The 23,298-nt window shown below is 39.1% G+C and overlaps 1 protein-coding gene across 1 annotated transcript in view; it reads right to left on the reverse strand.

Annotated features, from left to right (window-relative positions):
- NCOA6 (nuclear receptor coactivator 6) overlaps positions 1-23,298 on the reverse strand; it is a 53,410-nt gene that overhangs the window by 3,501 nt on the left and 26,611 nt on the right. The window contains exons 9-13 of the mRNA XM_060772321.2: positions 18,299-18,445; positions 16,718-17,837; positions 10,967-11,088; positions 5,829-8,819; positions 1,593-1,646 (exon numbers count right to left, since the gene is read on the reverse strand). Coding sequence (XP_060628304.2) covers positions 1,593-1,646; positions 5,829-8,819; positions 10,967-11,088; positions 16,718-17,837; positions 18,299-18,445 — 4,434 coding nt within the window. The remainder of the gene's footprint in view (positions 1-1,592; positions 1,647-5,828; positions 8,820-10,966; positions 11,089-16,717; positions 17,838-18,298; positions 18,446-23,298) is intronic.

The following is a 23,298-nucleotide window of genomic DNA, read 5'->3' on the forward strand; positions in this document are numbered from 1 at the left end:
ATTGTGATTAAAAGTGTGATAAGATATTTGCCTGCCTCCAACAAAAAAGAGAGGAAATGAAGCTATTTTCCAATTCAAATTTAAATTTGTTATACCCAAGCATATAACCTGTATTGGTCTACTTCATAAAGGTACGGACATCGTTCAAAATGAATTAGGTCTTCTCTAAAGCAACCGTAAGTGGATTGAGCTATCATATTTATAATATTTGAATGTCTGAAAATGTCATCAAAATGTGATAAAATGTTACAAAGTTATTTGTTGATTTATTCATTATAATAAATTTCAGACATCTGAAAAATTGGTTAGCTACTGCCCACATTATATTGAGGCAAATTAATCTCTCAAGTCAAGGCAATGTTCCTCCTGCATGCCCCAAATGTGTAGGTGATGTCGTAGCCATACCTGAGTCCATACTACTAGTTGCCCACATTAAGAAGCCTGTCCATTTGAGGGATAAGGGATATACAGTCTCTATATTTCAGACCTCTAGAGAGTATAAAATGCCCACCTCCTCAAACATACCAGTGATAGGGATAAGCTCACCTTACTTCTTGCAGACACAGAAAATCCAAAATTTAATTATGGATCCATTCTTGTGAACTTTGCACTATTTTTCTAAGTCAGATGTGCACATCCTGCATTCCCTTCAAAACTACAGTGGAGACCCCCATCTGTCCCCTGTCAATCAGAGGAAAACATCAACTTGTTCCGTCATTCCCAACTTAGAATGACCCCAAGGCAAATCTATCACAGGGCTTTCTTGGTAAGATGTGTCTAAGGATGCCCAATGAATCTCCATAGCCAAGTGATTATTTGAATCCTGGTTTCAAGTCGTCTTCCACAGTTTAAACCACTAGAAACCATTCTACCATTTTGGGGGGTTTTTTGCAGCTGCAAAATGGCCATCACTGAGAGATCTCCTCCTCCTCTTTCAAGAGGCCCACTGCAGCCACTCTTGAAGAGTCTCCCTATATCCCTCTCAGTGTGAAAGGCAGAACATTTTCCAGCAAACTCTCTTAACATAATGCCAATAGATGGTATCATTCTTGCCTTATGCATTCTTTTCGTTGTATTTGTGGTCATCTGTGATCTGAGGAGGTGATGAAAGATGAGGTGGGATGTGAGGAAAATGGAGTGGGGAAAACAAACTCCAAATTAACAAGGAAATTAAATAGAAAAAAAACCCAAAGGGAATATTGAAAGGAAATTAGAAAAGTAATTAGAGATTAAATCAGTTACTCTTTGTTTTTTGAAAGACAAAACATGTTTCGATTGTGGGCTGCACTATGGTGTTTCAAAACATGCTTTTCAGTATCTAACTGGAGGTAGGGAGGAAGAAAAGATATGTTAACACATTTTAATCTCCAGCCCCTCAGATGGCAGGGCTACTCTAACGGACGGTTGGAGTGAGCTTGGAAATGTCCGTTACTGCCTGCGCGCGCGCGCAGGAATACCAATAGTGTGATTCACAGGCTGACCACGCGGGGAAAGATACGTTAACACATTTTAATCTCCAGCCCCTCAGATGAAATTTGATGTGGCCCTTGGAAAAGAAAAGAGGTACAACTTGGAAGTAAAACAAAATATACCTGTTCTTTGAACAGTACTTTCCAGTGTGGCAATTGGAGACTGACCTGAAGAAGCTAAAACAAAAGAGATTAAAAGTTACCAATGCACTTTTCAGTTTTTTTGGAAAACAGCAATAAGAATCTATTTACAAGGACTGACAAAGTCAAACATTACTGTTTTATGCTGTGAAGTAAACATGTCCCAAGTGTGGAAACGTTAAAGAGTAAACTTATTTTAAACATGTATTCCTGATGATAAATTAAGCTATAAGCCAGGGAGAAAAGCATTTGAAAACAATCAAATAAATGATATTTGAAAAACTGCCAAGTACTCTTAGCATATTATAAAGTAATGATTGTAACTATGGCAAATTTGGATCTCCTGGAATGCCAAGTGCATGCATTAATCATATTTTTATCCATTAAATATCTCTTAGTTATAAATATGAAATCTAACAAGAATAGTTTAATAGCAGAGTTCACTCTTAGTATATATCCTGATTAAAGAATATAAAGATGGATATGATCAAGTCATGTTCCCTAAACATGCATGCACACAACACATACACAGAACAATAACTGATCAACAGTTGAGTTCTTAATCAAAATCTTGTTTTCTTTTTTAGATAAACAGCTTTGATTAAACATGTTTTATTAGAGACTTTGCTGTGTAATTATTTTACTAAAACTGTATGTACACAGGATTTTTGACTCTGTTAGCTTTAAATTGTTTAAACTGTTTTTATTGCATGTTGCCCAAAAATAATCTCATGTAGGACTTAAAATATATTCACTAACACAAATACCAAACTATTTAACAAAAATAATGGTTGTGATTTGGAAAACCATATTGCATTCTTCATCCAAAACAAGCTACACAGAGACACTTAGCATTCTGTCACCAAGTTACATCATAAAAGACACACAGCCCATATGATATAAGAGGGTCAGGCTGAGATTGAAGCAATCTAGGCTCAAGTCCTGTCACCCCTGCTCTACACTAACACAGAAATGGCCATGTTGGAGGAGGCCATGTGGTAGTTTGCTGAGGTGCCAGGATTGGGAGATGTAGCCATTACATCAGAGGATGATTGCCCACATTGATTATGTAAGAAATTGCTAATACAAGGGGGAATTTCTTCTCTTTGGGTCTCACTCTACCATCAAATTTAACAGACCTTTCAAGACAATGAAAACCATCAGCTTATGCTTATATTCATGCTTATGTCTATGTTTGATGTTTTTATAGTTTTAACGGTTTTTATCTACAGTTATATGTTATTGATTTAGATATGTGGTATTTAGATATGTGATATTTTATATATATATGTGAGGCATTGAATTTGCCATTTATTATGTTGTAAACTGCTTTGAGTCCCCCCAGGGGTGAGAAAAGTGGTATAGAAATGTAGTTAATGAATAATAAATAATAATAAAGAATAAATCAGACATGATAGTTAAATTAAAGACATACACATTACAAGCCAGGGTCCAAAAACTATGAAACCAGCTTCAGTGACAAGAGGCCCTTGGGTTTGTAGGATCTATTTTCTGGAATCATGCTGGTGCAGCATGTTAGTCATTGCATTTCCTCCACAAAATGTAGAAGGAAGAGGACATTTAATGGCTTTTCTCTAACCATATGAAATCCTGTTCTAATCCAATACAGTAAACTATTCCAAAAAGCAACATAATTCAGACCTCAATAAATGATATAACAGTTGTGCTTTATTTAACAGTGTTGCTCTATTTAAACTTGGAAAGCTCTGAACAGACTGCGCTCTGGTACCATGAGATGCAAAGCCAACCTTAAGAAATGGGGCTACAAATGAAGTAGATACATGTAAGTGTGGAGAAGAGCAAACCACAGACCACCTACTACAATGCAACCTGAGCCCTGCCACATGCACAATGGACGACCTTCTTATAGCAACACCAGAGGCACTCCAAGTGGCCAGCTACTGGTCAAAGGACATTTAATAGAATGCCAAGTTTTTAAACTTTGTGTTCTCTCAAATACACTGATTTCCATGTATTCTGTGTATTCTTCTAATAAACATTTAGGAATTACTATCAATGTTTATGAAGAAATTTTTTTTGTCTTTCATTTGAATGTTTCTCTCTTCATCCTCCTTAAATCTACTCATACTATAAACGTTTTAAACCATCCAATAAAACAATCTTGTCTTTCCCTTTTGAATAGATAAATCAGGCCTGTATCTATCATGCCTAAATCTACTCTACCATCATAAAAACAATCTCAGCAGAACACTGTACTGTTTGGTACATTTATAAAGCATAAAAATATAGATGAAAGCAAATCGTAATTGCAAATTAATCCAATGTATATCCAAAATCACAATGTGGTGCACACACCAAAGATTACCATATTTTTACTAGTTGCTGAAAACTATCAACATGATAGCAAACAATAGGAAAGGTTGTTTTTGTTTGAAAGCTTAGAAACAAGAATTATTAAAGTTTGACTGTTACACAGAAATTCAAATTCCTTTTTCAAAGAGCAGGTCATGTCATATTGGGAAACAGAAAGCAACTTATTTGTGTATAAAAAGAAGATCTGTGGATAAGTCGAGGATCATTTTATGGAGAGGGAAAAATGCCAATGGCACTTTATTTCAGAAAAGATTTTAGCACTCTAGTACAGGACTTCTTAAAACTTTTTCAATTCATGACCCCTTTCCACCTAAGAATTGCTGTTGCAACCCGAGAAATTTTTACATGACCCCAGGTATATAAAAAGGTAAACATTTCCCCTGACATTAAGTCTAGCCGTGTCTGACTCTGGGGGTTGGTGCTGATCTCCATTTTTAAGCAGAATAGCCGGCGTTGTCCATAGACACCCCCAAGGTCATGTGACCAGCATGACTGCATGGAGCGCGGTTACCTTCCTGCAGGAGCAGTACTTATTGATCTACTCACATTTGCATGCTTTTGAACTGCTAGGTTGGCAGGAGCTCATCCTGCTCCCCAGTATATAAAATAGGTATAAAAGTTATGCATTTACTGATAATAAATCGGTATTTACAAGGCTTGCTAAACAGAACGATTTTCCTTTTTGTGGAGTACAGTTGAAGCATTTTCTACAAAGTCCACTGTAAACACAACACATTGTTGCTAACAGATTTGTGTAAACGGGTAGCGTTCAAAAATCTTACATTCTTCCCAATTTTTGTGAGTCAGGACAAAACTGTGGTTGATAACTGTTTTTCGCTAACAAATCAAAACACGAAACCCTGTAATGACCCTGGTGTAGTTAAAATAGCAATGGATGAGTTATATCATAGTCCCACAACTTTAGATATCACAGGGAACCAGATTTATCTCTAACAATAGAAACTTCCAATATTTTCCTCAAAGTGAGAGAGGAGCATTATGCGCATGCATACTTATTTTGGTAAAACTAAGCCATGGAGTACTATTACCCCTGAACTGATCCAAAATCTGGAAGGGTTACAGCTTTCTCATAGTGAACTTTCATTCTGAACTTCTATTCCCAACTTCTTTTGTCCTTTTCACACATTACTTTATTTCCCATTTATATATATTTTCATAAACATTCATCACTTTATTTCATCTGATGCAAAAGATAGAAATGAGAAATGGCTAGTCATAGGATGAATTATATACATTAATATTAACAGAAGACTGTTTGACAATGATGCATTTATAAAAAGATCTACAGGGAATATATGTTCCTATGATGCTCAAGCTGCGTAAATCTTTCAATTAGTTCTTACCAGATTCTGTTTACGTGCTATGCACATTTTCTATAGACATTCTCAGGCTGCACATAGGGACCAAATATCTGAATATTTCATGTATTCTACAGAGTTCAGAAATATTTTCCTTTAACATTTGTCTATAACTGCTTTCATTTAATAATTTACTTAAGTGCCATTATATGACTAACATTGACATTAGTGCCTTTGGAGCTTAGATCTCAAGAGATTTGTAGCTATGTGAGCAAAATACTTTTAAAACAGTATCTGAAAATATTGTTAGCATTAATCTGAAAAGTTTTTCTTTTCTTTTCTTTTCTAGCAAGAACCTCCTGCCCTGACCCAATTTATTCAAACATCCAAGCCTCAAAACAAAAATAAATAGCTCCCCCTGCCTACAAATCCAGTTCTAATTCATATTTCTAGTAGCAGAACATCACACAAATTCAGATGCATTTCAGTTTCTTGGTGTCAGGGAAGGTGAAGCAGCCACCCTGGACTGTCGAAGAATACATACCTATATTCTGTGGCAGTTCATGATGAGCTTCTGCCTTCTCGTCCGCTGGTCCAATCCCAACATGCTCAGATGGTAAATTACCAGGATTGCCATTGGTAGTTGGAACTGGGGATATGTTGTCAGTGATCACTGGAGTGGTTACTACTGAGAGTACATTAGTGGAGGGAGTGCTGCCTGCAAGGCTCAGCGATATAGGGGCAGAAACAGTAGTAGTGCCACTTGTATTTAAATGTCCAGTCCCTGAAGTGCTTTGTTTCAAAAGGGTGGGAGCTGGCAATGCCGCAGATTTGTCTTCTAATTCAACAGGTAACTGCTCCATTTCCAGGCTGCTGGGCACTGAAACATCTTGTCCCTGCCCTTCCATTTCTCCCTCCGCTGCATATTGGTCATCTTCTTTCTCAAAGGAATCTGTGACTTTCTTGCATGCTTTGGTCAGCAAAAACTGACCAATTCTATCCAGTTTCCCTTTCCCTTTAGTCGATGACACTGGACTTCGTCTGTTGACAGATCCAGGACTATGTGCATGAGGTGGGGAGACCACAGTTCCAGACTGTGAGGATGGTTCAGCACATGGATCCACAGATGCAGAGCTTTGAGAACTCATCTCCTCTGGGTTAAAATCTTTGATCTGCTGAACTGAAGAATGTGAAGAATTGCTTGAAGGGGCTGCTGATGAGGGTGAAGGAAGTGGAATAGGGGTTGATAGTGAATTAATGACCAATGATCGACTTGTGGGTATACTTGAGACAGATGTATTGGAAGAGGAGCTAGGAGGAGCAGGCCCTGATGTGAACTTTATGTTCTGTGATAAATGTAAAGGGCCAACAACTGCAACGGACTGTGGTATTAAATTAGAATTGGAAGTCATTGGGGTTGCAGGGATTGTACTTGGCTGAGACCCTTTCATAACCTGAATGATAGAAGATGAATTTATAAAAACTGGAGTAATGAACTGAGGTCGAGCATTAGACTGAACTGTTGCCTGTCCTTCAGAAGTCATAACCTTATTACCCACATTAGGCATAGTGACAACAGTTGGCATTAATGCAGGCTGTAAATGGGAAGGCAAAGATGCCGGTGTGTTAGATGATGATGTAATGGGATTGGAAGTTACAAAAACAGTTATCTGATTGGGTGGCAGTGATGTAGAAAGAGAAGCAGAACTAACAGGCCTCTGTATTACTGGAGACATATTCTGAGAAACATTTGAATTAATTTCACCCAGGTCTTGTGACTGAGTTGAACAAGCCTCAGTACTTGGAGGTAAACTCACTGAACAAACAGGTTCTTTGTTACAAGAGAGATCCTGCTGAGGAACAGAAATGGCAGATGCCTTTTTGAATTCATCTGCACAAGTCACTGCTGGAGGCACTTCAAGACCATGGAGACCAGAAGGCTTGATGGTAACATTTGGAGCTCCAGAATTGTCCAGAAGTTGACTTAAGGAGGTGGGTGCCTCCCGCATAGCTGGAGAGATAACAGTGTTGCTTTCATCAAGACCAGGGAGCTTGTTAGATTCTATAGGAGTTTCTCTCTTCTGTTGCTCTTCATGGCCCAGAATTTTGATTTCTTGACTGGGAACACCTTTTGGGTCGATGTTGTGCTGATCTTTATTCACTGGGATGACCTGCATGCTCTGACATGTGGTATCTTGTGAGACACTGAAGCTTTCTTTGTTATCCTCTGGAATACCAGTCATAACAGACATGGGGACAGTGGGATTCTGAGTTGTTAACATACCATTATTTTGAAAACTTCCAGGCATAGGTGGTTGCAATGAAGTTGGGCCAACCATCATACTTCGTTGTAAGTCCATGTTCTGCACGAGTGCTGGATTCTGCTGTGAAGTCAATGTTAATTTGGCTCCTTTTGAGTTTTGCCTGCCAGGACTTGGTGTGGTTTTCCTGCTGGATCCAGGGCTGGATCTCCTACTGTTACTAGGACTAGCTCGCTTTGCCCCACCAGCATTGGTTTGTTTTCCTGAATTTATAGCCATAGCATCTAACTTGTGGGTCTGAGGGGACATAAAACCTGACTGATTATTCATTGTGAGATTTGAAGGTGCTTGCCCAATGGCCTTCAAAGTGGTTGGATTAAGACCCTGTTGATCAAATCCTCTATTAAGACTAGGCCTAGGTGGCAAAGGGATATTTATCTGAGGAGGGAAAAGTCCAGCAATAGAAGCATTGAGTCTCTCTGGAGATAAACTTATTTCTGATGGCTCTGTGCTTGGAGGACGATTATTAGGAGTCTGAGGATAGTACGGTCTTGGACTTGCCCTGTTTGGTGTTTTTGGTCTTGATGTCTGGGATGCAGTAGCAACATTTTGAAAATGGTGTGAGTGAGAGCCAGGTAATGAATTGGACTGCTGTTGAGGGCTTGCACCCTGAGGAACTGACATTGGAGATGGTCCAGGTTTTGGCCCTGCCATCATCAATTGGTTTTGCGAAACTATTAAATGAGATGCTATATTGTTTTGAGGACCTGCTGTTGGAGGGGTAACTTCAGGACCATTTCCTTCTGGAACAGAGGTCACTGATGGGACTTCTCCCAAGGGAGAGCTGGTAGGATTCTGTACATTATCTGCATACCCCATCTTTCGCACATTATTCACCAGAGTCTGATTACTTGCCATTGAAATTCTTTGCTTGTCTGGAGATGGGGGCACTCCACCTGTACTCTGGAGACTGACCATAACTGACATGTTGCCCCCTTGTTGCACCGGCATCCTTTGTGCCTCTACATTTAGAGGGCCCCTAGGCTGGTGAATGCCTTGGGAAACAGGCATTCTGACTGACTTAGCATCCTGTTGCATCATGAGCATCATCATCATCTGTTGTTGTTGCTGATGCTGCTGGTGCTGTTGGGACTGTGCTTGCTGAGGTGTGGGTGGTGGTAGTGACGGTGGCGGTTGCTGCTGCTGTGCATGTTGCAAAAGCTGTTGTGGCATCTGTTGAAGAGATCTTTGTTCCATTGGCTGAGCTGGGTAGCCTAGAAATACAAAGATACATATTTACCAAAACAGGCAACTTCTTTCTAATATTGGCATACAAGATGATACATCATTAAAATAAAGCATTTTGGGTGGGGTGGACCAAGATGTTTCAAATTGACTAGGTCTGAAAACTGCCCCACATGAATTGATGGAAAGAGTACTGATTACAGAACAGTAAGTATTATGAAGTTATCTAAATCTACAGAAGTAAGCAATATAGCTCTTCACTATCCAGATTTGTAATATGACTGATAGTTTGGAAAATTATTTGGAGTACGGGGTGAGCAATGAGATAATAAAATCTGCAGATTATATCAGGAGTATTTAGGATGGAAAAATCTAGCCTGCATTGAATTTTTTTTTAAAAATGCACTGGGTTTCTAAAACACCCTTCCAAGTTGAATAAATGGATGACAAAAAGAGGGCAAAGGCTCACTGATAAAGTGATGCAAACTCCACACTTTAACTTCACAAATTCACCTATAGAATCCAATTTAGTAATGACTAAAAAGTCAGTAGGGCATAGAGGTTTGCATGTTTGAATGACTCTGGAGACCAGGGTTCAAATTCCTGCTCAGCCATGAAAACCCACTGGATGTCCCTGGGCAAATCACACATGTGCATCCCATGAAACCCTGTAATTGGTTTGCCTTATGCGCACCATAAGTAGGAAATGACTTGAAGATACATAACAACAACAAAAATCAGAAAAAGGAACTGCATTCAGCAAACATTTCAGTAGATCAATTTGGCAATAGGAAGGGAGACAAATGACATAACAGGAATTTTTTTAAAAAAGGTACTGGAAGAAATGAATATAAAGAAATCAATTCTTCATTTGCCTTCATGTAGATGGTACAGCTACATTATGAATACTATTGACACTTATAGTTGTCATGCTTTTAAAGGATGCCGCTGAGACAAAAAGTCAACCCCCCAAAAAACAAATAAGAGAGATGGGGTGTTCTCTACAATTATGGGGACTTTTCATTCTAAAAAAAAAAAAATTAAGACTATGGGTAACAAGGGAAAGAGAAATATGAAAGAAGTTTTAAAATTTTGATGCCCAAAAAAGTGAACATCTTCATAATACTAAAAATTAGAATCAGTCAACAAAACTGAAAACCAGGACACCCAGTAGAAAGTACTCCTATATACATAGCATAATTAAATTTTTGGACATAATTATAATTAATTCATTATTAATCTTTATATCCTGCAATTGACAAGTTCTAAATGGAATCAAAAATATTCTAGGAACACGTGATGTGGAAAATAAAGAGCTCTCAACTGATATTAACTCTAATGCCTAAATGGAAGCACCAGAAATAATAATATAATAATAATTTTATTTCTTACCCGCCGTTCCTCATGGCTCGAGGTAGGTTACAAAACAATTAAAATATATAAACACAGCAAAAACACTACAAACACACACACTAAAACTGGTTGACACACCTCCATCCCCAGATTAGGATCCTTGATGGCAACACTTCTGTGTTTTATTTATATATGTGTGCGTTTGTGTGTGTGTGTTTATTCCAATACATACACACACACCTCAATTGCCAAAGCAGTCTGATAATTAAAAAAAGAAAACAAGTTCTATTGTTTTTAAATGTATGTTAAGAAGGAAATACTCAGTTGGAGAAAATGGTGGAATTTAGCTGCAGCATTTGAATTTCATTAGAATATATCAACAATGGAAAAAATGTTTAAATAATGATGAAAGTGCATGTTCAATGTCACATAGCAGAAGAAAGCAGAAGAAAATATATATGAACTAGGGTAGTAACACTTTATAATGCAACAAGAACTGACTGTGTGCCAAAGGACATTAGTAGGTATGTTCCTCTTACTAGTCTTTTATCCTTCAGCGGGATACATTCATTCTTTTTGCTCAGTATAGGGAGCTGTAACCAATTGCATCCTTTGCATGTGTTTGTACATTTGTGTATATGTGTGGTGAAAACAATGTATACAAGCTACCTGCATTATATTTTAAGGTATGCTACAACAATGTGTGCTTGAAATGGCAGAAAGATCACATTTTGGATCAGAATTAATGGCAAAGGAAATCACTCTGAAGCACCAGAAATAATACTGATGAAAATGTCATTCAACATGAAAATGTGTTATTCACCTGGAGGCCTGTTTGGGAATTCTGAAATCTTATGTCCTATGTTATCCAAATTTACATTTTGCTCTCCTGGCAGCGGTGGCTGATCTGTTTCTTCTAGGCTCGCTGGTCGTGGTTCTGAAGCACTAAAGAAAGAAATATGTGTAAATAAATGTCTTTTAAAAATGCTAAAATTATCTTTGCAATCCAGAAAAAAAATATTTGCAGAGTTTTCCCCCCTTATATCATACTTCTGTATTATAGTGAGTTGTTGATTATGGGCAAGATTCTTGGCCAGACATATTAATATCAATCATGTAACTGTCTTCAAAAACATTGTTATTTACAACCCACACCTATTACCTGTTCTTGTATCCCATTTTAGACTAAACCAAGATAAGATATAACTCAATTCTACTCAGAAACAAATTCCATCATGTTCAATGGCATTTCTTCTCTAGTAAAGTGTGTTTTGAATTGCACACTCCGTTTTTCAGATTCATATGTAATGTATCTAAAGGAAAAAGGAGAATAAAAACCCATCTATGGTAAGTATTGTTATTGTCGGAAAGAATTTCTTCACATAGGAAGGCAAGAAAATAATGGCTACCAAAAACAAAACTGAACATATGATCTGGATTTCTTACCTAGACAATAGTGCTTACATGCTTACATACATACATACATACATACATACATACATATTTGACAGCCAGTGTGCTGTAGTGGTTTGGTAACTGGACTACAATTCTGGACATCAGATTTCAAATTTCTACTTGGCAAAGGAAGCCCATTAGATAACCTTGAGCAAGTCACACTCTAGGCCTCAGAGAAAGGCAATGGCAAAACCAGACAGCCAAGAAATTTTGCCAAGAAAAACCTATGAGAAGTTTGCTATGCTGGAAACAACTTGAAGGTGCACAACACCAATGAAGCAATTATACCAATTTAGAAAACATTTCACCTATGCTAGTACTGCCCATTAATTTTCTATAGTCTGTGACAGACTATTACCTTAATTCTGGTTATTCTTAAAGAGATATGTCCAATATTGGACCATCCATCTCATATATATGAAGCATATGCTCCTGTCCACAGGGATGGCTCTTTTCTCTAATGGCCACTTCACCCATTAGACAACAGTTATTTTTAGATTGTCATGACATTAGCAATCTAGCACTGAAGAGAGACAGCATGGCACAATGCAAGGGTTTCCAGATATCAATGCCATAAGCAAGCGCCATTTTTAGACACAGAATCATTGTTTTTTCATTCTATTCCCTGCCTTATCCATTATCAAGCACTTTGATCTAGAACTCAGCCAAAGAATCATAGAATCATAGAGTTGGAAGAGACCTCATGGGCCATTCAGTCCAACCCCCTGCCAACAAGCAGGAAAACTGCATTCAAAGCACCCCCGACAGATGGTCATCCAGCCTCTGTTTAAATAATCAATATTGCCATCAAGGCAGGGCTTTTGAGGTAGAAATTTTGTGCCCCACTCAACAAAACAAAGAGAAGGGCCCTCAAAAGAAACCGAGCTGGCTTGCCACATTTGATAAAGTGGGAGATAACATATTACTCTCTTTCCCATTACACCTTATCAACAATTACCTAATTTTTACAATGGTCGTAATATAGATGCCACTTCAAAGTGCAACACAGTCTCTTTAATTCTGTGCAGCAATGTGGGAAAGTCAATGAAACAAACCTCTCCAGCCACTCCTACATGAACAATTTAAAAATTAAATTATCATTCCAAGGTTAAGATTCTAGATAAAAAAAACCATGTTAATCTGCTGCAGCAGAGATAAGCAATCCCAGGGCAGCAAAAGAGATTCATTTATTGCATCATATTACCTTAAAGGTTACTGGGAACAAGTATTTCTTCATCATGTATCTGATAAAAGTAAAGCTCTTGCAGCAATCAGCAGGGTTTTAAGGGGCAACACAATTCTTTGATAAAGATAAGCAAGAGCATTTTTCAAGTTTTCTGCACAAAGATTTTGTCTCAAGTATATTCAGCAGAACACTCACCCTTATTTTTCACATGGCTATTGAACAGATAGACTGTGAAAACTAACATGTTCCAGTTGCTACTTCGTGCCATTTTCACAACAAGAATACAATGCCGGGCAGGCCAAGGATCAACTGCTCAACTTGAACTTCACTGTTTCTTAAATTTGTCCTGATTGTATGCATTTACTAAATAATTCTGCCACTAAAGGTATAATTTTGCAATGTCAGGTAATGACAGATTTGCAAAATATAGTTATATATTTCCAATGCATTCATGGTTTAAAGGCAATATTAATCTTGTTCTGAGTTTTTAGTATCTAGCTTAATCATTTTTTAACTTAAAACTGCAAAGATTTTGAGGAGGTTTAGTGGTTTTTTATTTTTAAAATGCTTGTTTTAAAAATTATTCCCAGGATGTTCAATAATTTTGCTGAGATTTTCTTTTTTGCATTGTCAAAGGCTTCCACTGCTGGAATCACTGGGATGTTGTGTGGTTTCCAGGATGTATGACCGTGTTCTAACAGCATTTTTTCCTGATGTCTTGCTTGCATTTGTGGCCGAAGATGCCAGTCACAGATACAGGTGAAACAACAGGAGAAAATGCTGCTAGAACATGGCCAGACAGCCCTGAAACCACACAGCATCCCATTTGCATTTTTGTTTCAAAAGATATGAGAAGACCCATTGGACATACAAGGATAGCAAAGAGCCAAGGTTAGAAAGGCAGAGTCTAAGAGAAGACTGAATTTCTGGTTTGGCTTCCCCAAAATTAGGATGCAGAAAGAACAACTAATGAAATGTCTCATAGTTCAGGAGATAATGGTTTAGTGGTCTGTTTCATGGAGGCACTATCCTATTTTTTTAATTTTTTTTTGCTAAAGGGCCGAAAGCAGATTGAAAACATGGAGAGGTACAGAACTAGACATGAACTGCACAATTGCTGCCCAGAGTCACAATAGATCATCCGGTAGAGTAGAATATCAATTTATTCCCTCTTTTTAATTCTTGTATATTTTTTGCAGTATCACTCAACTTTCCCTTTTCCTGGGACCTTATCAGAATCAGTCTTCTCTGCAACTTCTCCCCGTTGCCAAAACAGAGTCCTACGTCCTATCACATGACGCAGAGCAACTTTTGGTGGGATTCCGTGGGGCTCTGTTTTGGCAGCATGGAGAAACGGGCCCAGAGTGCCTTTGGAGGAGTTGGGTGTTACCTAATGCCTAAAGAACATGAAGAGGAAGTGGGGAAAGAATGGGAAATCACCCAAAGACAGGGAAAGATGGTAGGGAATGAAAGAGGATGACTCCCTCCGCTTTTCCCCTGACCATTTGATGAGGTCCCTAGTCTCATCTGATTGGAGATGAGTGAGTTTTATGTGAAAGTATGTAACTTCCAGGGATTTCTGGAGGGAGTTCTATTTCACCATAGACATTTCATGGATCATCCTTCCCACAACATTGGTTCAAACATACCTCTAGAAACCACTGGACGGTAGTGAAAGTAACTTACTGCTCAATAAATCTCCCTTTACTTTACTTTTATTTTGGTCTATACATATCTGTATGATAGTCATCACAACAGGAGGCATAACCTGTCCCCATGCCAGTGAAGTTCTGGTAGTTTCTTCCTTATCTAAATTGCATTAATGATTCTCTGGGAATCATTTGAAAGGAAAGGAAAAGTTGGACATCAAAATAATGTTTAATTAAAAAATGTTTAATTAAAAAAATAAAACTGTCTGGGTAAAAACTTTAATATAACAAATGGAGATTTGTGCTACCTTCTGTTAATATCAAAAATATTTGGAGGAAATATTTGGATTTTTTAAGAAATCAACACAAAGCCTCCAAACTGTATAACCTTTTTTTTTCTGTCACTATCAAAACCACTGCCAACAAAGTACCCATATTTAAATTGGTCAAGTTTTGCTTTTGGGTCACTGCGTTTGGGTCACTCTCTTATCTTTGTTGTCTCCCTCTTAATTCGTGCTCACGGAAGATGAGAATTGACTGTAAGCTGCATGTCAACTGAACGGCTGACAGAGTCCGTGTGGCAAATGTGTAGTAAAAGTACATGTAGCAATCTTGTGCTTCCTTTTCCCTTGGGATAGTTCCATCTGCTTCAATGTGAACACTACATCAGTGTGTTCAATGTGTATGTTTTTCATTAGTAACTTTTCATATTGATTTTAATGCATCCAAGTACAAATAACTTAGTCTGGATCTAACTCGGTATTTAATTGAAACAGAGATTTCTTTGCTTCAAGAATTAGATTTTTCTGTTAGCAATCATGTAATACTTCATTAAGAACCCAGAAGACTCATGTGTGTTGAAGGGCTCTTCAACTTGTTTCCCATTCTGATGATACTTATATTGAAAAATTAATTTTAAACTTTTATAACATTGGAAGCAAAGTTTCCTATCATTTTTCTGTAACAGAAAGCAAACTACATTTTGCTATTATATATTTTTACAACCTATTTTATCTAGTAATATACTGAGTAATGGCAAAGTAAATAACTCTAATATTTTTTTCTAATTAGATAAAACAATAGATTGGGTAAAATATATTATTAGATATATTTTTCAACCAAAATGTATTACATATTTTATTCAAATGTGTTTTGCAAGGTTTCATTTCAATGACGTCAAGTAATAACCCAAATTTATTTGGAAAAGTACAAACATTTTACTCGACCATTGCCATAAAACTGACATAAAACTAAGTCTTCTTCCTACGAAGGAAAAGAACTGTAGAAATAAGGCGAATTGTGTGAAGTCTGGCTCACATAATTCTTTGTGCTAAGCAAATGGACCAATCCTGAACCTTAACACAAAAAAGCAAGCTGAATAAATCACCATGAAATGAATATGTTAATGTGAAATCAGTCTTGATACAGGAATACTTTTTCTGATTTGTTCATTATAATTTATTATTTGCATTATGTGAAAAAATCCATTACTGGACATAAGGATTATGTATAAAATCCACTGTGGAATAAAAAAAGTTTTATCATTTGGTTACAGCTTAGGTATATTGCTTTTTAGATCTTAACAAGGAAACAGTTATTTGTTTCATCATTAAATTTTCAGATATCCTCACGCCATAAGCAAGACTCTATGCCTCTTACCCTGCTCTAATCTCATTGGCTTTCAGAAAGTGTGATCTGGCTAGCAATTTCTTAAAACTCAAGTAGAAAGGAAATTAGATATTACCAACACAAATTTACATTATGATCTGCAAGAAAAGCAGCAAAATCCTGGTAAACAAGGAAAATTGCAAGCCATGTGTAAACATACAGTGGGAGGTGGAGGGGTGGAGTTAAGGAATCTAGGAAAGTGTGATAAAACTGTATTATATAAATGCCTACAGTAGTCATTATCATGATATCTTGTATTAGTATATATATGTATTAGTGTATAGGCAATGTACTAATACACCCGGTAATGAAATGCACCAAGAGGGAATAGTCTGACTTGTATCCTTTCTTTAAAATCTATTTCTATTGCTATTTGTGTATACCTTCTACACCAATCCTATACATGTGTTTTTAAATTGGGAAAATGGCATAATTTTGTGTACTGACTTAACATCTAACTGAAACACATAAAGAGTCATTAATCTTATTTTTATTACTGAAGGTGTCAAATTACAAAACTGCCACTGCTTTATAATTTTTGAATTATTCTTTAAGTAAATACTTAAAAAGTTAAGAAAATTAAACTGTGTAGGGAAAAAGAACAAACAAAACCTACTTAATTTGTTCTACTTGCTGGTTATTTTTCTTCTTCCTTGGAGGCTTTTTCTTCTTAGGTTTATTGACATTTTGATTATTCTGTTTGTTGTTCACACCAAAATGCCCTGCAGATATATCACTTTGCAGCAAGTTTACCAACAATGGGCTTGTTAGCGTGACATCTTTATTGACAGGAAAAGCTGGGTTTTGTCCACAGGAAATCTGATTTCCATTTTGAGCTGCACTAAAAGGGGCACTGAAAGCCATCCCGTGTCCAGCAAAATGGCTCCCTGATGTACTGGTGTTTCCCTGCATCCCTTGCAAGTGTGGAGGCACCATGCTTCCTTGTTGCATGGAAACATCTGGTAGCATTTGTGACAAATTCACATCACTGTTGGTTGTAGTGGTGGCATCACCCAGCTGCTGCGACATGTGAGGGTTCGGTCCCGTGGGTCTCAGAACTTGTCCTTGAATCCCCATAACCTGAGAAGGATTGCCATTCACAGGGCCCTGCTGAGTCATCATCTGTCCTGTGAATTGCACCATGTTTCCTTGCATATTGGGAGTTGGTCCCCTCATAATCTGAGCTGGCCCCGTCATAACATTGGACTGGTTTTGAGCACCAAACTGCTGTTTATTTCCTTGCATCTGATTGGTCATCATCTGCTCCATCATTGAATTTTGCTGTAGCAATACCTGGCCTTGGGGTCCCATCATCTGATTATGTGCAGCCATCATTTGCTGGCCTTGCTGGGAAAGCATCTGTTTGGGCGGAGTCATTCTTTGCTGAGATGGACCAAGATTTTGATTTTGAGGCGCGACCATCATCTGGCCCTGTGGCATGAGCTGAGCTCGAGAAAGTATCATCTGGTTTTGAGGATTTAGAGATCCCTGAGGTTGAATGTTCACCATCTGTCCCTGGGTAGATCCTATTGGTTGGTGCATCCCCATTAACTGAGACTGTGGTCCTTGGGAAGGCTGGCCCTGCATGCTCCCCATGTTGACCTGTGGAACGCCACTGTTGCCTGTCTGCTGGTTGTTCATATTCCCATGGAGTCCCATTAAATTGCTCTGCATCATATTTGATGGACCATGTTGCACTTGCATCTGATTCTGTGAAAGACCATTTCCTTGGCCACCTTAAAATTGATACAGTTCAAGTTAGAAAATAGAAAATCACAGTAAAGTGATATTAATGTGTGCAAGCTAATGAATTGGTTGAGAGAAGAAAAACAATTTCATGTTCACAATACTATTCAAATTCCAATATATCTGATAGCAAATTCTAAAAGTATGTCAGAACGGCTGACATTCTAATAGTCCTGACAAAACTTCTAACTATCACAGATGATGATAACATTCAGAATTAAGATGCAATAAGTGAATGGACTAAAGTGGAATTTTCTGCACTTTCCTTTCTGAAAAAATAACAAACTTTTGAGATCGACAATTCTGCATCATTTAAAACAGCAATTTGTTTAAACTTTATGTATACTGAAATTACCATTGCTATTGCTAGCACTCATGTCAAACATTCTGATATATGGTCAAATACTGCAATTTACCAAATAGAGTAGTAATCCATCAAAATACAACAGACCTGTGTGTTGTGCACTTTGACTCGTCTGCAGTTGGGGTGCTCCAGTACTTGCAGGTGTCCCTGGTGCTGTAGAAGGCACCTGACTTGGCATGAAGTTTTGATTTGTCTGTCCTGAAGGAAAACCAGGTGGCAGACGCTTGGGCATTCCTAAACACAGAAAACACGGTCATAAAGACTCTGTTTATTAGGTTAAGACCTTTCTATTTTCCCCAGCCTTTGACTTTTAACAGTCTACTGCAGAATATTTTTTAATTGAGATGTGATAGTCTATTTTTATCATCACTCTTATATTATAATGATCTTTAAAAATCTACTTTAAATTAATGTTTTAATATAGTATTGTTGTCAAAGGCTTTCATGGCCGGAATCACTGGGTTGCTGTAAGTTTTCCGGGTTGTATGACCATGTTCCAGAAGCATTCTCTCCTGACATTTTCCCTGCATCTAAGGCAAGCATCTTCAGAAGTTGAGAGGTTTTTTACTTTTAATATAGTATTTGTCCAATTGCTTTAACTTTTGTGTTATCCATTATCCATTATTTTAATGATATTTTGCTTTAACATATTGTGAATCTATTGGGAGAAATGTAAAATATAAAATTAACAAATCCATAGAAATGCTAAAAGAATAATGAATTTGGCGGCAAGTCATACAAGAAAAAGTGAATTAGACAGAGCTTAGATGAAAAAGATTAACAGGACTCTTGGTAACAGTATTCATTATGAAATAAATAATTAACTATCAATTTAAGATACAACACAAACTAGTTACAACATAGCAGATAGTAAGGTTGCTTACCTGTAATCATGTTTCTTCTAGTGGTAACTGTGAAATTCACACCTGTGGTATTTCCCTGCGTCCACGCAGCTGACTCAGATCTTTCTTGAAAGCTTTTCCTAATTAGGGACTCCAGCCCCGCCCATCTACTCCTAATAAAGCCAGGCAGCGGGGCTTGGAGCCTTAATTCCGTACCGCGAAAGACAGTCGGAGATAAAAGGCATGACAGAATGTGGGGAGGATGGGCGGGTTGTGTGAATTTCACAGTTACCACTAGAAGAAACATGATTACAGGTAAGCAACCTTACTTTCTTCTGCGTGGTACTGTGAAATCCACACCTGTGGTAGACTAGCGAGCAGTCCCACGGACGGCGGGTGTCATGCTAGTGCAGAAAAAAGTACTGCTCTCCCAAAAGCTGTCTCCTTCTTGGCAGCTAAATCCAATTTATAATGGGAGACAAAAGTATGCGGTGTTGACCATATGGCCACTCGACAGATATCATGCAGAGGCACACTGTGCAAAAAAACCATGGAGGGTGCCAATGCTCTAGTGGAATGAGCATGGATCTGAACAGGTAAATCCAGTCCTGCCATTTCGCAAACTAGCCGGATAGCTGCAACTATCCAGGCCGCCACCTCTGGGTAGAAACAGGAAGGCCCACAGTATCCCTATGGTACTTAACAAAAAGTCGTAGGGACTTCCATAATGGAGCTGTGCGGTGGACATAAAAAAGCAAGAGCCCTCCGCACATCAAGAAGGTGCAAAGACTGCTCCAGGGGAGTAGAAGGATTTGGAAATAAGGTTGGAAGGACAATGTCCTGAGACATATGAAACTATGATGCTGCCTTAGGTAAGAAGGAAATGTCTGTGCCCAGCATGACATCCTTATGAAATTTCAGGTAAGGACTATCGACCCAAGAGCCATAAGCTCGCTAGCGCGACAAGCAAAAGTAATAGGCACTAAAAATGCCGTTTTCCATGATAGATAGAACATGTCAGAAGTGACCATTGGCTCAAATGGTGGTTTCGTAAGGGCGAAAAGAACAACCTCCAACCTCCAAGGGGGGCACAGGCCTACTTGGGGCCAGAAATTTCTAAAGCCTTGCAGAAATCTCTTTACAAAAGGATCGAATAAAGGAGAGGGAAGAGAATGCTCGCTTCTAAACGAATCTATATTTGCCAGATTGACCTTCAAGAATGATAATGAGAGTCCTGAATCTGACAGAGAGATCAAAAAATCCAGGAGGGAAATGGAAACAGACAGAGGCTGAACCCCTTGCTTTTGTGAAAAAATGCAAAAATGACACCACTTACAAATGTAACAATGTTTAGTGGCAGGGCTCAGGGCAAGGTCCAAAATGCCCTTTACTGGTTGAGAGAGGACTGAGGCTGGAGCTGCCACGCCGTCAACCGGAACTGAGTGACCTGGGAGTACGGGACTGGGCTGTTGCTCATAGCCAGCAAGTCTGGTCTGAGTGGCAACTGAATGTAACAGCTGCCTGCAAGTTGGAGCAGAATGACAAACCATGGCTGGCGGGGCCACCATGATGTGATGAGAATGCAATCTACCTGCTCTGCTTGAAGACGAGAGACCACGCTGGACAGCACTGGCAATAGTGGAAAGATGTACAGGAGGGTGGACGTCCAATCCAGGAGGAAGGCATCTCCCAACAGCCTGTCTGGTGGAGGCAAGACGTGCTCCAAAGACAAACAAGTCCAGAAGGGGAGTGTGCCATCTGACAAAGAGTTCCCATGCCTGGGAAGGATGAAGGGACCATTAGTGGTCAGTATAAACTGTCTGACTGAGGGAGCCAGCAAGAGAGTTCTTGATGAATGGCACTGATGGTTATGGTATACCAGTCCCCGATTCTGATGATGAGGGCAAGCAAATCACAATCGTGGTGGTGGTAGTAAGGTGGACTATACTGTCCATGAGGAAATGAGAGATAAGGTGCAGTGCCATTTGTACTGCGAGTAACTCCAAATAGTTGATGTGCTCCATGCCCTCTATGGCCGCCTAAGGACCATGGATGGTGTGACCCTTGAGGTGAGCTCACCACACTGAGAGGGAAGTGTCGGTTGCTAACATCGCCCACACAGAGATTGGAGCAATGAGTCCACTAGTTGAGAGACCTGTGGATGGCTAGAGGGACAATGACACATTCATTGGGCTCATCCTGCATGGGATGAAGTGCCCGAAGAAACCAATTCTGGAGAGGCCGAAGGTGCAAACAGGAGAAAGGAGTGGCAGCTGTGGTGAATGCCATGTGTCCCAAAAAGCACTGGACATCCTTGGCATGGATGTATGGCGTCTGCCAGACTCAAAGAGCTAATGAATGCAGATTCAGAAACCTGTCTGCTAGCAAGTAGGCCCTTGCATGCCAAGAGTCCAATACAGGCCCCATGAATTGGTTGTTTGGATAGGCTGAAGAAGAGATTTTATCTTGATGATAAAAAGACCAAGCGTCTGCTATAAAGACAGAGTAAAGTGAATGTTCCTCTGTAGATACTCACAGGACTGTGCACCAGCAACCAGCCATAAATATAGGGGTAAACTACTACCCCGTGCACCCAGGGATGAATCGGCATACAGCCATCTCCTTAGTAACACCTGTGGAGCTGTGGAGATACCAGAATGAAGAACTTGAAATGAAAAAGCCTGACTGCTAGTAAAAAGTGACAAAAATCTACCGTCTTGTGGTCTAATACCACATGAAAAAAGGCATCCTTCAAATCAATGCTACTGAACCATGTCTTGCTGGATAACAGAGGCAGGATGGTTGGTAATGACAATACCTGAAATTTGCAATATGCAATATATGCATAAAATCCTGTAAGGTCCAAACCTGGCCAAAGCCCACTGCCTTTATTGGAAACCAAAAAACAGCTGGGGAAAATGAAAAAGAAGGAAACATAGAAAGATGTAAAGAAGCTACTGCTCCTTTTGAAACAAAGTAATTACCTCCTGCTAGAACACAGGAGGAGGAGTGGCCCGTAGAGTCCCTACTGGGGACAGTTTGAAAAATTCAATTGCATAAACATGCTCTGTAATCTCCAACACCCATGAGTGAGAAGAGATCTAATGCCATGCATCTAAAAATGATGAGGTGGAGCTCCAAAAACTGGAGCTGAAGGGTTGGAGGCTATGAAAGAAGAGAAAATGCATGCGAAAAAACTATTGGCCCTGATCTTCTTCTTCCCTTTAGTTTGTTGTCACCCCTGGATAATTAAGCTGAGGGGCTGGCCACCACAATCTAGGCTAGATTGTGGTAAAAAGCCAAACTTAGAAGCAGGCTATGTTCTGCCATGGGCAGTTATCCTGCCATTGCTCTGCCTTCTTTGGAGAGGGTAGAGGATCTACACATGCTGGTGGATGGCTGCTGCAACAGCAGCAAACACCTTTAGTACTGTATCGGTGCTGTGCTTAGCCGTAGCGTTGTGATGAGAAGCTAAGGTGAGATACTACTGACAGAAAGCCCTTGGGAGCTGTTGATGTTGTAGGGGAAGAAGATCCAAAGAAGGTGCTGAGCTATGCCACAAGAGCACCTGATAGGCTGCCATACAAGCATGGTAATGAATCATGCAAGTGAGTAGGCTAGCAGTGGGGTGGATCTTCTTATCACAGTGGATTAAACAACTCTGACCACAATAAAGTTCAGTTTAGTAGGCTTAACTAACCACTCTGCTGAAGAGGTGCGTATGCAGTAAAGTGCATTTACAAACTTAGAAATTCCAGACACAGATACAGGAGTTGCCCTTTGTTTTTCTCCAAGCTTAAGCGAACATGGAAGTGCTGGGAGAACTGGGAGAACTGTACTTGGAGCTTGTTTCTGCTGTTGCTCAACTGAGAAAAGCAGATCCTCTAAGCAATCAAGGAGGAAAAATTAGGTAACACATCCCCTAAGGAAGCAGGGATGGAAAAGTCCTCCTCAAGAGTAGGAGAAATCTGCTACTCATAGGAGTCAGAATCTACATCAGACTCATTGACTGGTTGCAGCTGAGGGAAGCACCAGAATGAGCTTAGGAAAAAGTTTTAATAAACTCCTGAAAACCAAAAGAAGGGACTACAAATCCTTGAAAAGGAAAGGAGGGTGCAGTTTGCCTATGCAAAAGAGTAGCAACCTACCTGTTGAGACATGGGCCAAGTGGAGATGGGGCCCAAAAGACACAGTACTTACATTCTGAGCCGTCACTGAAGCTCCCAGGCAGCATGACGCAGAGGG

Source organism: Anolis sagrei, chromosome 4 (genome assembly GCF_037176765.1).
Source record: "Anolis sagrei isolate rAnoSag1 chromosome 4, rAnoSag1.mat, whole genome shotgun sequence".
Lineage (NCBI taxonomy): Eukaryota > Metazoa > Chordata > Lepidosauria > Squamata > Dactyloidae > Anolis > Anolis sagrei.